Source organism: Candoia aspera, chromosome 6, assembly GCF_035149785.1.
Source record: "Candoia aspera isolate rCanAsp1 chromosome 6, rCanAsp1.hap2, whole genome shotgun sequence".
NCBI lineage: Eukaryota > Metazoa > Chordata > Lepidosauria > Squamata > Boidae > Candoia > Candoia aspera.
The window spans coordinates 14,778,082-14,794,888 of NC_086158.1; the positions used below are offsets into that span (position 1 = coordinate 14,778,082).

Genomic DNA, 16,807 nt, shown 5'->3' on the forward strand with positions numbered 1-16,807 from the left:
GTACTGGTTTCTTTGCAAATTGGAATGTTCGTGACTTCTTTTTAATGAGTTATTATGGGGTGGAGCAATTGCTATAAACAAAGCTTTCTGACCACCTGTTGCATTAAAAAACTTAGATGAGTTGTGATGGTAGAATGATAGCTTGTTCAGCAATTTTGCAACTTGGTGCTTTTCCAATAGCTGTAACCATGGTTACCTGTTGATCATGTGTCAGGACTGGGGAAAGGGGAAAATAAATTCTAAAGAAGGCATACAGACAAGGTTGAGGAACAGAATGCTTAATTTCTATTGGGCAGGGAGGCTGCCTCAAACCCATAAACCAGGAAGCAGGGTAACACAGGTCTTCCTGCCAATGGGAAAACTATGCCTGTTAACTTCGGCAGATTCCCAGTGATTCAAAGAAAAAGATCGGATTTGCTTCAATTTTACAGACATCAGAACAGACCCATGAGTAAATGCTTTATCTCCTAAAGCCAGCTAAAGCTACAAGATCAGATGGATACAGAGCCAATCGCAAAGTGGGGCAATGTCTTCATGTGGGAGTACTTCTCACCTTTGAACTGAAATATCCAGAATACTGTTGGAAGACCACCTTGACCCTACTCTGATATATTAACAACACTGGGTGTTCTCATCTCCAACTTACTCTCCAATTGCAAGTATCAACTGAAAGAATTTGACCAACCAGCTTACTCTAGCACACACTCATACACTTTCCTGCAATTTATAAAAATAATAAAGGCAGGACAAAAAGTAAATAAATACATACATACATACATACATACATACATACAAAGTCAAGCCCATCTTGGATGATTCTCACTTATAGAAGGGTGTCTTTCAGACGAACAGTGCGACCTGAGCTATGTTCTTTCTTACCTCTTGTTCTTGTCCTCTATTTGTAAGAGATAGACCATGTCATCAGCAGCATGCTGTCTGGAGCTGCTCTCCCCCCATTTCAGCTTCAGGCTCTGGGGACCTGCTGCAGCGCACTCTAGCCGAGGAGGTAAGGGTGGCAACGGCCTGGTCTTTGCTGTAATGAAGTGGCTAAAAGGCCCAGCTCCAACCTCATTGACGGCCTGAATCCGGATCCTACGATTGGAAGATACAAAGAAAGAATGGAAGGCTAAAGTGGACAGCATAGAAGTTATAAATACATTTCATACTTTGATATGGGGAATACTAGGATGCAACATTTCAAGTCCACAATGAAATATTCCGACCTCAAAATGGCTCTTCCTTATGGTTTGGCACAATTATGGTAAAGTTTTTCAAAGTGGTTTCAAGCTAATTCCAAATTATTCCAATTTGCATACCACTACAAGAAATGAACACATTGGAGTATAGTGGAAGCTGTTGGATGATTTGAACACGTTCCCAGAAATGACTTTCAGCTGGAAAAACCTAAAATTGTAACAATTTTAGCTTAGTATTGATCACCCCCCACCCCGCATCAAGATAACTTTAAGTAGAAGTATAAAGGCAATGCTGAGATAATTACAAAGGCTTTGAATTTTATTGTGTTTGGTAATTCTGGTAGTTGTGGTTCCAAACTATGTGGAAAGAATTCTGTTGAGGAAGGTTACTGCTGGGCAATTAAAGCATTTAAGATGATCACCTAACATAATTAACACAATTAACAATAGTCCAAATCAACAGGCAAAGGAAGGAGACTCAATTTAGAAATTCCTCTAAAACATAGCTAATCAAGCTTAAACAGCAATCTACAATCCAAAATCAAGATCAGAAGTGGATTTGCTATCCAGAAATCATCAATGTCATTATGCATCATATTTGCAATGTTGGAGTACAACAGACAAGATAATGCTAACCATAGGAAATAAAGCATACGAACTATTGTAAACCATGATATTTGGCAGTATCATGCTAAACCAAAGGTGCTTTCACTATGGTTTATTAAATAATCCCAAAATGACTTGTTTCCCATATTCCTCAAACCCTTAACTAAGCAAATCAAATAATGATTCAGCAAGATGGTTTGGATTCTGACTTATACTTAGTACATTTTATAACTTGTTCTTCCAGAAATTGTTGCAAGATTATCTTCAATGGCAAATCCATGGAAATGGGCCCAATAAGTTCTTTGCTTTGGTTTCTATTTCTCAGCATTTTCCCTAGATATTGATGACATGTGTGGATGATAGGATAACATTTCCCTTCTATTTTCTGTTTGTAAGAAACAAACAAGAGTTATTGAAAAATGCACTCAGGACAATGAAAACTGTGAGCATCCTAAACCAAGCCAAATCCAAAAATGCCAGAGAATTCCTGGAAGCCTGGCCCTCAGACAAAGCAGCCATCAACAGACACATAGAGGTAAACAACATTTACATACCATTCAAAAGAGACGATAGAAAAGCCAAAAGACCAGTACACTCCCTTGCCAGCAATCAACACCCAGATATGCAAAAATCAACATTAGGATTAACAGCAGATGAACCATCCAACAGAACAATACACCCTAATCAAGGAACAATTAACTCAGGCAATCAACCAAGCAGCAAATAACAGCCCAATCAAAGAACTCCCAAGGAGAGAACAACACCCCTACCAGCACAAGCAGGGCAAGCCATGGTATATAAACTGAGAGCAAGGCCCACTCCCTCTTCACACTGAAGATGTTGCCTAGTCTGGCAATGAAACGTCTGCAAGAAAACAACAAGGCTCAGAGGGCACCAAGGACTCCACAATGAAAACTTGAGTTGCATAGTTTGCGTAGTCCTGTTCACTACACCTGGGCTAACCCCCGACCTTTCTTTTGGAATACAGCTTGGTCTTTCAGGATATTTCTTCTGGACAAAGACTGTTTCTAATTCACATGGTACAGGGAAATAATTTTCTGTAAGCTCAAGCATGATATTCATTCATTCATTCAATTTAGAAGCCACCCAACTCTAGAATGACTCTGGACAGCTTACACTTAAACTGGGTGGGGTGGACCCTAAGCATCTGGACAGATTAAACAGCAACCACTTATGCAGGGTTCCCCCAAACCCTACCCCAAGACCTGTGAGAATTTTTAACAATTTGCAGGAATCAGAATGAGAGTTAAATGAACCTTTGGCAGGATCTCACTGAATGAAATTTATTCCCCCTCCCCAGTACTGTAATGTACAGACTGAGTGAAATTTCTGGGATATTCAGGCCATGAAACCTTCCCTTTTCCCTGCTACTTACTTCCTTGTGCTTGGACCATGTATAAAGTGATAATCCTACATCAATAGTACACTTTTCAGATTTCACCAATCAGTGACATCATACTGCTAAGTGTATGATTGTAGCATTTGTTTGTGTTGAAGTTGCTACTTATCTATGGTTATTTTGGTGCCATCATGGTTTGTTGTGGAAGCTGCTGTAGATAAGTGTCATCAATATGCAACAAAGATACAACAGAAACTGGGAACGGCTTATGAACTTTCATCTCAGTCCTAATCTTCAAGCTGTTAGCCTCTCTCAGATAGCAGACCAGCACAGCTCCCACCCTCCCAGACTCCATCTAAATTATGGATGCTATCACTGAAAACAAGATGGTAAAAAATAAAGAGCTGCACCAGGCTTTCACGTAGATCTTCCTAGCAACAGTCACTATGGGATGACTCCAATTAAGAGATGCCCATCACAAAGCTTCCTAACTTATAAACCCCCCTGACATTATCCCTGGATATTCTGCAGTAAAAAAAATAAAAATTCTGGTTTGAGTACAGCTGATATCCTAATATTTATACACTTTTTTGGGTTATGTAATGTCCTATGGTATACAAGCAGCCATAGAGATGGAGCAGCCTACAGAATTATACCATATTTACCTGAAAGGTGGAAGGCCCTGAATGTGTCTTTCTCATCCTTTCAGTCCTGGTCCCTGAAATCATTTCTGTTTCATTTGTTATTATAATTTGTGAACATAAAATGAGCCTCTCAAGTTAGAGATGACTATTTAGAATTAAACAAACAAACAAACAGAAAAAAAATTGTCTTCCTTGGAGCAAATACTTTATCTCAAAGTATCCCAAGGACACTCAAACCTCTGCTTAAAAAACAATCAGTGTGATTTAAGATTATTCTGTTTTTAGGTGGCACTCTGTGGCCCAATTCTTCACATAGAAAATGTACCAAAGAATAGGACAAAAACAGCTAAGAGTGGTACTTGGACAGAAATTACTCTGTTGATTAATACAATACTTTTGTTAATATTAGCCTGAAATTATTCTTTAGAACCAAAAAAAGCAGCACCACACAGGCTGAAGCCTGATGCTTGAAATTAGCGCTTTGGCTGGTTTGCATAATGTACAGATTGGCACAGACTGAACACCCTTAAAGGTAAAGGTAAAGGTTTCCCTTGACGTAAAGTCCAGTCGTGTCCGACTCTAGGGGGCGCTGCTCATCTCCGTTTCTAAGCCTTGGAGCCAGCGTTGTCATAGACACTTCCGGGTCATGTGGCCAGCATGACTCACGGAACGCCGTTACCTTCCCGCCGAAGCGGTACCAATTAATCTACTCACATTTGCATGTTTTCGAACTGCTAGGTGAGCAGGAGCTGGGATGAGCAACGGGAGCTCACCCCGCCGTGCGGTTTCGAACCGCCGACCTTCCGATCGACAGCTCAGCGGTTTAACCCGCAGCGCCACCGCGTCCTTACAGCCTAAATAATACTTCGGTATCCCTTACAGCCTAAATAATACTCCGGTATTCTTCTTATTTCTTGAGTCTACTCAGAAGCAAAACCTCTTTATATCTTGCCCGGGTTGTCATTTATTGCTAAGTTAGCAATTCAGTATATTTTGGGACTGAATGGCATTAAGCATTAAACAAAGGAAGGCACCTGAACAGTGAAATTACGTAATTCAAGCAACGGATTGCCTTATTACAACCCCACTCTTCTAAGCTCAGCAAGCTTAGCAGTCTCATGATGAAGTAGACATGTAGAACATGGGACATGAGCTTACAGCAGAAATGGACTTCTAATGAGAAACTTCTCCTTCATGAAGTGCTGATCTGCCCATTTCACAAAAGTCATGATTAAGAAATATGAACAATTCACATTTCTTATATTCACTATGGTGCTTCTCTGAGATTTGTACAAAAGATGAAGATTCTCTGGGCATTGGGTCTAACTCAGAACATGGATGGGTGGGAGAGGAAAACACAAGAAATGTGTTTTTCCTTCTTTGCATCTTCCAAGGAAGATGCATGACTCCACAAGAATTAAGAGTTTACAGAAGGAAGTTTCATATTCCTAAAAACTTCCGTTCTACGCTTTTTATGTTGGACAAAAGCTCAGAAGGTACAACTTTTTCGAAAACAACAGCAAATAACATTTTAAAATTATGCATACTAATACTAGTTTTTAAAGTTATTCGTGGTTATTTGAGCATGCATGTCTATGCAGACAATAAATGGCAGTGGAAATCAGCAGCTGACTTACATTATATGCTAATATTTTAAATACATGCATATAATCAGCATCAATTCAGAAAAGATCCTTCAAGAGACAGGACAGTTTTCTTCTGAAAATACTATGGATGTTATGAAAAATTTAGACCAATGCCTCCTCCTTTGAAATTTACATTCTATGATAATAAGCTTTCCAACTGTGGTAGACCTCTTCACACTTCAAGAAAGAATTTCAATTGTATCAATTCAAAGCTACTTTTCCTGTTGTATCCTTTTTTTACTGTACAGAGATCAATTTGGACAATCTGCACTTCTGTGTATTTTTCTGTTCTCAGTCAATGAAGATTTCCAGGTTTCATAAACTACAAGGTTTTGAAAGATTCAGTTTGGAGCACAGAATATATGTCTATATATTCATCAGATATTCTCCTATTTTACAGGTGTGACAGTAACTGCTACCTATAGTTGACTTTGTTCACACCTGTAATGGTATGGGGGAATGATTTGGGGAGACAAGAGGAAGAGACAGGAGGAAGAGTCGCAGACTGGACAACCGTCATGTGAAAGAAACCGCCCAGAGTCCCCGATGGGAGGAGATGGATGGGGGTAAATTTAATAAATAAATAAAGATATCTCAGTCCACAGAAGGAGATGGGTGTGTTTGTGTGTGGGAAGCGTTTCAGAAGGGACCCTCTCTAGTTTTCCAGAGAGTAAAAGAAGAGGGGAGAAATACTTTCACTCTTGCAAGATTCCATTCATGTAACCTTACAATAAAGATAAGAGTTATTACTCATGGTTGTGTTTCTTATCTGGACTACCGGTAAGGGGTAATAACTAATATCTGCTTAGCCCAAAAGCAGGAACATCAGTTGCGCCAACACTTTGCATAGCAGGAAGTCTAAAAACCAAACAAGCTATGGTATCATATCATTGATTAATAGCCTAATTAGCTATTTCCCTCTTTTAAAAAACACAGGAAGTATCGCCTCCTTCGAAGAAGCAGCCGAAGCACTTCATCTGATGCTCCTTTGCACTGACAAGGCCACAGAGCTCTCCTTAGTCATTATTTGTGCAACATTAATTGAAAATGCTAACGATTCTTCAGAAAGGCTGCTATAAATATAAAGAACTTAGCCACTCATATGCTACACAAAATTCACTGACATGTGCAACAGGTAGAAAGGGAAAAGGTTGGCTGAGTTGAAAAGAGATGAGAACAAATTAGGTGTGGAAGGCAGCTTCACACAAATATTGCCAAGTTTTTGACATTTTGCCATCCAGGAAAAAAAACAAAAACTAGAGTATTTTTTTAACAACACCTGATAAATCCACTTAAAGAGAAGATTCATTTCTTTTACAGCGGCTCAGTTCTACCTTTCAAATTTCCCTTGAAATATTTATTTTACAACAATTGTTGCTGAGGCTGTCCTGTGTAAATACATAAATGAGGTGATAGAATCGGAATACATCAGTGCAAAACAATAAACACCTGTTAAGTTACATAAAAACACAAGAGTGCATAATTCGTATAAGCCAGGGCATTTATTTTATTTCTTTGTCCAAGCCTTGAGCATTTCTGCTGCACTTCTAGCACGTTAGGGCTGGTGGGGCGAACAGTATCTCTGAGCTTCTGCTCCCCTCTTGAAGAGAAAGTAAAATCCCTTCTCATCAGATTATCTGATTAAGACAAAAGGGAAAGTCGCTTCTCTTCCTCCTGTGTCAGGATTGACACAACTTGTAGTCAAAGATTACATTCATTCCCCTTACAAGAGATGTGCAACTGAATGGCCTGGCCTAAGAAACAGGAGTCCGAGGTATAAAACAATATATTTAAATTGACTGTTTAAAATTCAGTCTGACAGAAATGCACACAAACATAGACAACTCCTTTTCATAGGACCAGTGTTTCTCAACCTCAGCCGCTTTAAGATGTGTGGACTTCAACTCCCAGAATTCCCTAGCCAGTGCTCCCAGAATTCCCCAGCCAGAATTCTCAGAGTTCAACTCCACACATCTTAAAGTGGCTGAGGTTGAGAAACACTGGCCTAGACAATCTCTGGAAAACCCCACAAAGAACAGTACTGTCCACTAAGAATTAATATTCAGAGATAATGAAATGCTGAATCTTAACTAGAAGGCTATATTTATGTTTATGTTTATTAGGGTGATTTTATCTGGGTTGCAAAATCTGCAGGACCACTAGATGGCAGCATGCAAAAACCTTTCCACACTTTGCTGTTACACAGGAGTCATGTGGATTTTTGTAACCCAGATATGGTATCCTATCTTCATCTCACTGATACATCCTTCCTCCATGAATCTAAGGTCTGAGCAGATCTCTTGGGATTCTTTAAATAACAGTATTGCTATTTATTCGAACAGAGGCTGTATAGCAGTAATGGGTTATGCTTCAGTTTTGATGGTCCAGAGTATCCATCTGGAACACAATGGAACTGGATGAAAGAAAAAATATATGTTCTTGGGCAAATACTATTTCTAAATTTAGTTTCCCAAAGCTCACCTTACTGGGCTTATATTTGATTCAACCTGATAAACTTCATAGAGCTTTAATTAACAATACTACAATACAAATAACAATAACTAACAACAATTCACAATAATACATTGTCTGCTCCCCGCTATTATTAGCAATAATTCGTACTGAAGAGCTATTATGAAGCTGTCTGAAAGGAGATGACTTTGAGTTACTTCAGCTTTGTAGAATTGCATTTGCCAGCCAATCCTTAATCTACATTAATTCCTAAATTAAAGTAATTTCTCACAAGTTCACAGGAAAAAATAATTATAAGTTAAGCCATTTATATCCACAGGAACATTAACAGAATTAATATGCACATCTAATAATTACTACGCAGGATCTGAAAAATGACTATATTACATTACATATTATGCCTATCATTCTGCTCTGGAAGCCTTTAATTGTTCTCTATTATTTCTAACATACATTCTAATTACTTTAATGGATATTAATTTAAAATAAAAAAGGAACATTGTTTGCAGATATCTACAATCAATGTAAGGGTTCAAAACACAGAGGTAGAAAAGATAATTAAGGAAGGATACCAGTGGGAAGCACCAACAGCTTTATTCTATGGGATGAGATGATTATTTCTGCTTAGCAGAATTATTTTGTTCCAGAGCCAATAGCAAGGCTGGCTGGGGAATTCTGGGAGTTGAAGTCCACACATCTGAAAGTGGCCAAGGTTGAGAAACATTGGCCTAAGCAATTGCAAAGCAAAAAGTCATCAGTCACATGCTAGAAGCAACAGAAGTGACTATTCCTCAGAGCAGAGCCTGAAGCTGTTGGAGCCAATGGTCAGAACAGTAAAAGCATTTACAGGGAGGCAAACAACATGTGTATGATGATGTCATCATGCAAATGCCACAATACCCATACAGGATTTACGTCAGATGTGAAAGCAGCATCCATGTGATGACCTCACAGTGTGTGTGATTGTCATGGTCCCTGTTCCAATGTTCCTGGAAAACATCATTTGAGATCCTTGCTGTTTGCTGCTGGAAGAGAGGTCTATTTTTCATTTTTTATTTTTAGGTACTGTACTTCCTGCCGTGGAAGTACAAAGAGAACAGGAAAGGAGAAGGTTTTCTCCCCCTGCTGAGTAACGCCATGAGGCCTGGCACAAATGCTGGGACCCACAGATCTCAAATTTAGCACCACATACTGTACATTAAAAAGCCCCCGTGCACACCCACCAAATTTAGCCTTCCTTATGCCTGCTTTTCTTCCTCTGGAGGCTTCAAGAGGAAGCAACGATGCCAGCAGCTTTGCTCTACCATGCACCCAAACTCATTTAAAAGTTAAAGGAAAGGCAGAAAGAGAAGGGGTCAGTGTCAGTATCCGATAAGGTTTGGGGAGGGAGCAGAAAGAATGAAGGGAAAAGGCTGAGGTGGGTCAGAAGAGTGAGAAAGGATAGTGTTTAAGATGAGATAATTTTAACCAGGGCCTCCTTATACTTGCCTGTGCTGGAAATTCTAACCAGCAACTACCTAAAACTTTTGTAGATGGTTGCATTTGGCTTTCTTATGGGCTGAGCAGGGATGGGCATTTAAGAGGTCCAGTGCTGATGAAAAGCCATTGTTAAGCATCAAAACCAAGATCCCTCTTGCAGTATTATAGACCTCGGCTCTATAGTTTCCATCTGTAACAGATGCAATTACTTCCTCATCACTTGGTGAAGATGACAATAAACTTTTTGCTCAGTCACTACGATAATCTCATTCAGATGAAATACTCCTGTCATTTTACACATCACTTGATCACCAGGAGGCAGGAACCGCAGGAATATATATTGAAACATTCCCCCCTCTGGGGTGGCAGAGCCATGAAACATCCAGTAGAACTGCAAAGCACAGTTACAGTTCTATCTCTCTATTCTGAGCGCTCATATCAAAAAAGGGGTATACCACCACTGGATAACTTGTAAGTTCCTCCTGTCATAGTTTCTTCTGTGGAAAGACACATGGACACCAAGGACTCCAGAAAGACGAGAAATATGCATGCCAAACATCTTTTAGCTTTTGCATCATATTCTGCTAAGCTTCCACACAGAAAATTTCGGATTTTTGCTGAAGGAACACTTCTTAATAATACTTACCGGAATGTGGTTTCTGGAAGCAGGTCCTCAATTACGTAAGTTGTGACTTTACCCACTGGCAGAGTAACATCTCCCAGTTCAATATTGTAATGTATAACCTCAGACCCATTATTGCACGGTTCCTCCCAGTTCAATACAAGGCATACAACGGGCAATGGACAGGCATCCAGGTTTTCATCCTCTGATACACAGAGGGTGGTAACAGCATCAGGAACAGATGCTGGGGCTCTGCAGGAAACCAGGTCACTGTATGATCCTGCTCCTGCCTGGTTTATCGCCTGGAAAATAAACAGATTTTATTTCATTATTCCACAAACTAGCTACATAGTTGGATTTCAGATCTACAGGTGGACAAAGATCTAGATCACATACATCCGTGACTGGTTGCCCCATCCTGATCCTATTTTTTCAGCCTCAATTCCTAATCTGTAAAATGGTGTCCAGCGTTCACTGGGAGCAAGAAAGATCAAGACACAGTATTTTGCAAATTTAAATGTTCTATGTAAGCAAATAATAATACGCTTTCAATGAAGATTGGCTAACCTGTGTATTTGGCCAGGAAACTCTTTGCCATGTAATAACACTCACCTTTACTCATCATTAATTTTAACCAATATTTACTAAAAGCCAGGAGATAATAAACCAAATGGGAAACCACTATTTTAAGATTATATTTATTTTATGCTCTTAAACGACAGGAAGTACAATACCCAAACTAGCTTTCCTTAACCAGAAGTCCTCCAAATTTGTTGGATTACAACTCCCATCATCACCTCTGTCCTTATATTGGAGAAGGCTTATCTAAACTATTTATATGAAGGTACAAATAATAGCACCTAGCTAACCTTGGTTGATCTTAGAATCTAAGCAGGATCAGCCTGCTTAGTTCTTGGGTTGGGGGCCCATCTGGGAAGTGGTTAAGGCACTGGATCAGGAGCAGGGGAACCAGCATTCTTGTCTTTCCTTAGACACAAAGGGTAGCTTGGTGATTTTTGCACCAGTAATTCTCTCTCAGCCCTACGAAGGCGGCGGCAATGGAAATATATATATCTGTGCCTTGGAGTCAGTCTTGACTCCTGGGGACTGTCTGGACAAGTCCCTGCAGTTTTCTCAGCAAAATTTCTGAAGTGGTCTGCCTTTGCCTTCTTCTTCCAAGGGCTGAGAGAGAGTGACTTGTGCCTAAGGCAGGCCAAAACTCACTATCTCCCAGTTTTTAGCCTGGTGCCTTAACCACTACCCCAAACTAGCTCTTTAGCAGTGACAATACACTTCTGAAAACGTTGCCAAGAAAACTGCAGGGATTTATCCAGGAGTCGATTCAAAGGTACCAAACAAACAGTGAGCTAGACTGGGAAGTTAAAAAAAAAATCCTAGGAAAAGGCAGTAGCAAACCAGTTTCATAACACTGCCAAAAAACTGTATAGGTAAAGTCATTAGGAATTTGTCTCAACATAAAGATGCCTTTATTGTCTTTGGTGCCCATTATCCAGTTAATGTCCTATCCAGGATCAGTCATAAAATAGTCATGTTGCATTTATAAAATAAAGACATCTCTCAAATTCCTCCCCAAATCTGCTTTCACCCACTTGTGATGTAACTCCACCCGCTTTGCAGCACTCAGACATGCCCAAAATTGCTAAGGGCTACCCTTGGTCAAAAAAGATTGCCTACCACACCAAAAAGGACAAACTGCTTTAAATCAGAAGCAATATAAACTTCATTTTTTTCCTGGTCAATATTTCTAGACTTCTCCTAGCCACTGCTGACTATGACTCTAGTCCCCAGATTAGCAATGCTCTATGTCCAAAGTATGCCATAATGAAAGAACAATGGCAGAAATTTAGTTATGTTGTGCTGACTCTTCTTTAAAACAAGCATCTCCAAATATACCATATACCACCCATCCTGGCTAGTATTGATGAAAACTGGACTTTGCAATCTGTTTTCTTTGCAGTTTTTTTCCCCTTCTATATTCAAGGCATCACTCAGTAGTATGAAGAAGTTCTGGAATGAAGGCATAGTAGGCCAATCTAACTAACTCTCTTTGTTATACTTTTTAATACAAGTTTTTATTTTCTTTTATAAAGGATTTGGAAAAAGTGTTTTCCAAGAGAAGAAAGAAGAAGGTTGTGTTTGCATTCTTCAAAAGAGACCAAGCTAAACAGCAATAAAGATAATAATTGTTTGTTTTACAATTGTTAAATTGTTCTTTAAATACTTTTATCTTTTGAAACCAGGGACTGGGGAGGAAAAAAGTGCCCCTTAAAGAAAAAGAAATCTAAAGACATTTTTGTCCATGGGCTAAAAGATGCTTTTCACCTTAAAAGGGTATTTAAAAAACATAACATCATAAACTCTGTAAGGGATCAGGGAAAACCTTTCAGCCAAATGTGTGTGAATTTCCTTGAATTTTCAGCCAAATGAGCTTGAATTTGAAACCCTCATTTCAAATTATTTGAATAATGCCACTCACACTTGTCTTTACTGGACACTTTCATTAGAGTAACTGATGGAATCTTTTCTTTTTCCTTTCTTAAACTAGAGCGTTATTCTTCATCAGCTAGAACCACTTAATGATTTTCTTCAATTCAGGATATGTTCATCTGGGAGAATACTGCATGTTCATTGCAATGATTCTGCCTTTTCCTTTTTTCTTTTAATAAAATAATCCGGCTCCTTTACAATCAAAGGCACAGCCCTGATTCCTGCACAAGATGAGCCCTCTGTTCATCATATGAGGTCTCCAGGGGCTTGCAATTGTGATATATTCCTGTGCTAATGACGGCGTAGCTGCAGACAGGAAGGTGTTTCTGAGTTTCTTCAGAAATGGATCTTATCAATGTATTGGTCTTGAAGGAGCAGCCTGTGTTCTAATTAGAGGGCTTGCCTTGTCTCCCACCAGCTGGGATCCTCTGCAGGCACAATTATATAAAACAGCCCAAAACAGAAAGTCCAGCACACCGGTATTAGGCATTTGGAAGGCAAGGGAGTGTTATCATCACAGCAAGCCTAGTAACTTGGAGATGTAAGAGTTTGCTTGCTTGCTTGCTTGCTTTATTTATTTATTTCTAAGGGAAATTAGAGGACATCATGGACAGGTAAGAAAACAGACAGGTGGATCATAGAACAAGTCAATCCAGAGTGTTCACTCCAAGCACAAATTACCAGACTCAAATTATCACAGTTTGGGCACATTATGCAAAGACTTAGCTCTCTTCAGATGTCTATAGCTAGCTAGATTGAGAAGTAGTGGGAAATAAAAAGCCTAGATCAATGTTGGGTGTATCTAAACTAGATTCAGAGATTCTGGGAGATGGAAAGGTTGGTCATGCTTTTTACTAGGTTTTGCAGACTGGGTTTCAGCAGGCAACAGCACCTGGCCAACGTAGTCTAGGCTCACAAGTTAAGCAAGTTTAGATGTAGTTAGTATTTGGATGGGAGACCAGGGCTGTGTGCCAAATTGGGAAGCCAAAATCATCATCATCATCACCACCACCACCACCATCACCATGAACATCTTTAGGACATCCCTACTTATAGATTGTCTCAACTTATATAGGACAGCAAGGTAGCCATATCTTCTAAGATAGGCATGATTAAACAAAAATGATAGGCAAATGATAACTCTGTGTGTTTTTCTCAACTACTGTTTAGCCCATCCCCAAACAATGCCTCTCCTGTGACACTTTCCAACTGACATGTATAGTTCAGTTCTAAGAGGAAAATAAAAGAAAGAAATGCACCAAGGCAAGTTGAAATAGCTTAGTGTATTTCTGTTACCATATCTGTGATAAATATTGAGCATGCACTCTTCAAAAAAAGCCAGCTAAGAAGAATTCTCTTACTTTCCCCCCAGTTTAATGCTTTTTAATAATTATTACATAATGGTTTGAGGTAATGCTTGTTTTATATATCTCTTGTTTTACTGGATTGTTGTACACCACCCAGAGTCACTTTTCGTGAGATGGGCGGCCATATAGATTAGATTAGATTAGATTAGATTGATGGATGGATGGAGCTGAGAATTTGATTTTGTTTGTTCACTATAACCTAAACCTCTTTGATTACTCACTAGAATGAAATCTCCTTGCAACTATTCTCTAACTCTTGATTTGTTTCCCCAAATATGTCACACTTCACAGTGAAGTTATGAGGAAAGTAGAAACCTATATCCTCATCTCATTTACATACGATCCTAAGTTAACAGTCTTGACTTACCTGAAGTCTACAGAAATAATGTGCTGCAGCTGACAGTTGGTGGATTTCAAAGGAGTTGTCTGTGCCAGTATACACCAGTTCTAAAGTCTCCTTGTCTTCTCCCCACTCCAGTCTGTATTCTGAGATGTCAGCACCAAAACTCTCAGGCCTCTGCAAAACACACAGAAGTTTGGGTTACATTTGAGCCCTAAGAGAAGCTTTTCTGTCTTTGGAAGGTAGGTAGGTAGGTAGGTAGATAAAAAATTGTGTGTGAGTCACACAGACAATCAAAGCCTCCTCCTCTTTAGTGCAGATGTCAAATGTCAAGATGAGAAATCTCAAAGAGAAAAATTCAGCAGGAGAAGCAGATTTCTAAGTAAGTGCAGTCGATTTATTGAATTGCAACTAAATCTTAACATGTCCAGGATTGATTTAGAGCAGCCCTTCATAAAGATATGATGGAACTGGGATACTTTGAAGGCACCAATTTGGGGATATGTGCTAAAGGGAAATTTAGTGCTGATATGTTATGTTTTTTAGTGAATGGAATGGTTGAGTTCGCATTCAGCAAGTCAACTCTTATATGAAAGTATCCTGGATGTGAACAGCAATGTTTGTCCTTAACTGGAAGCAAGCCACTAACTTCTACTCTTCTCCTCCACACCAAGATTCAGCTTAGAATTTCTTCCTTTTTGGCTTTCTTCTGACTTGCATACATGGCTCTGAGTTGGTTCCCATTTACTGGCAGGCACATTTACTGCCAGGAAACACCATTAATATATTTCTGAATTTCTCTGGAATAACTCAATATATATGTGGAAGCTTCTCAATGTGTCATCAGATATTCCTTTTTTGATGGGGAAACACGAGCTCCATTTCAGGATCAGCCTCCCACAAAACTAGGATAAATAGCTATGGCTGATTGCCACTGCAGGGAACAAGAATGCTCACCTGCCTGATTTTCTGCTTTTCTTCCTATCTTCCAGCCCTCTTTTATTTGCTATTTGTGAACTTCTCTGCCTTGATGGCACTGGAGAAAGAGCTCAACAAAATGGAACATTGGTTTGAAGGAGCAGAGCGATTTCAAGTACTTGGAGAACGCTGTTTAATAAAGGGTCTATTTAATGTAAAGTGTCTCAAATGATGGATTAGAAAACTGTCTGTGGCTATTTGTGGACAAAGCTTTCCTCCTGAAATCTACAGATAAACATTAAACTTCCAGAAGTATGATCTAATGCAAGCCACATGAACAGAAAATGCTACTGAGTATGGATTATCATAATTAAAAAACTGACACCAATTTATTTCAACCTTTCAAAATGGTACTTTTTATAATTCTCCTCAAAACGCAGCAACTTTCTGCACTGACAAATGGAATCTCATCAACCAGCCCTAGGTGTTGTTTCCCATCTTCTGAAAAGCTTCCATGCCATTGGCCATATGCCTTCACAAATGGGGAATGCTCACAATTATCTACCCGCAATTTTCTGCTAAGTTGAAGTGAATGTTAGAACTGAGATGCATTTTGGCAGACTGAACTTCTTTTAAGCAAATGCTGCCACTTTAGGCACTGACATTCAAATACTTAATGTTTATTTACTAAACACCTGAAAAAAAAAACAATGGCTGACATTTCACAGGAATACAAGAAAAATCTTCCTAATTCAGACCCAAAGACCAGGATTCTCTTCTCACAGTGGTACACTGAATGACTTTGGGAAGCCCACAAACAGGTGTGAGAACAGCAGCACCTTCCTGCTCATGTTCTCAGCAACATGAATACCATACACCTGACCTGGTTTTTCTGCCGGAGCAGTGGCAAGGTGATCTGGTTTTGGGGAGGCTTCAGTTTCTTCCCTGTCATGGTCAGACCACTCTCTAGTTACCCTACAGTTCTCTGGTGCCATCCCCCAACACAAGGAGGCCGGACCTTTTAGATCAGTCTGCCCCAGGTGACTAATGGACCCTATGGGGGTTTTTCCAGAGTGTCTGCTGCACAATCCAACTGAAGCCCTGGTGGCCGCCTAGAATGAGAGAGCCGCAGGGGCTTTGGACCAGATCACACCAGAGTAGCATCTCCTCTGGAGGATCTCCCCTGGTGATCCTGGAACTTGGTATGCGGAGAAGCTAAGGGAAATGAAATGGGAGAAGAGACACCTAGAGCATGAAGACCGAATCCGATTGAACATGAGTTAGAGCCACTATTAGGGCCTACTTCGTGGCAGCAAGGATGTCAGTATTTCTCCGCCCTTATTGCATATGCAGATAGCCATCCAGTGACCTGGTTTAGGGTGACCCGGTCCCTCCTAGGTGGGAGTGGTTATGAGATTCACCTACAGGGTTGCTGTGAAGAGTAAGCTAGGCATCTGATGAACAAAGTAAATCAGATCTGCTCTAAGTTGGATTTTGGCCTCAATGCAGGTCCTGTGGAGGTTACTGGGGCTAGATCTAGCTTGGTTATCTGGGGAGAGTTTGATCCTGTTGGGCCTGAGGAAGCGGACAGGGCCTTAGGGCTGTTAGTGTAGCTACCGCTGTGTTAGATCCACGTCCCTCCTGGCTGG

The 16,807-nt window shown here is 39.9% G+C and overlaps 1 protein-coding gene across 1 annotated transcript in view; it reads right to left on the bottom strand.

The window, feature by feature from the left end:
• The window catches only part of FNDC3B (fibronectin type III domain containing 3B), a 273,381-nt gene that overhangs the window by 33,426 nt on the left and 223,148 nt on the right, over positions 1-16,807 (bottom strand). Inside the window, exons 21-23 of the mRNA XM_063306442.1 lie at positions 14,268-14,417; positions 10,050-10,327; positions 880-1,092 (exon numbers count right to left, since the gene is read on the bottom strand). Of these exons, the coding sequence (XP_063162512.1) occupies positions 880-1,092; positions 10,050-10,327; positions 14,268-14,417 (641 nt within the window). The remainder of the gene's footprint in view (positions 1-879; positions 1,093-10,049; positions 10,328-14,267; positions 14,418-16,807) is intronic.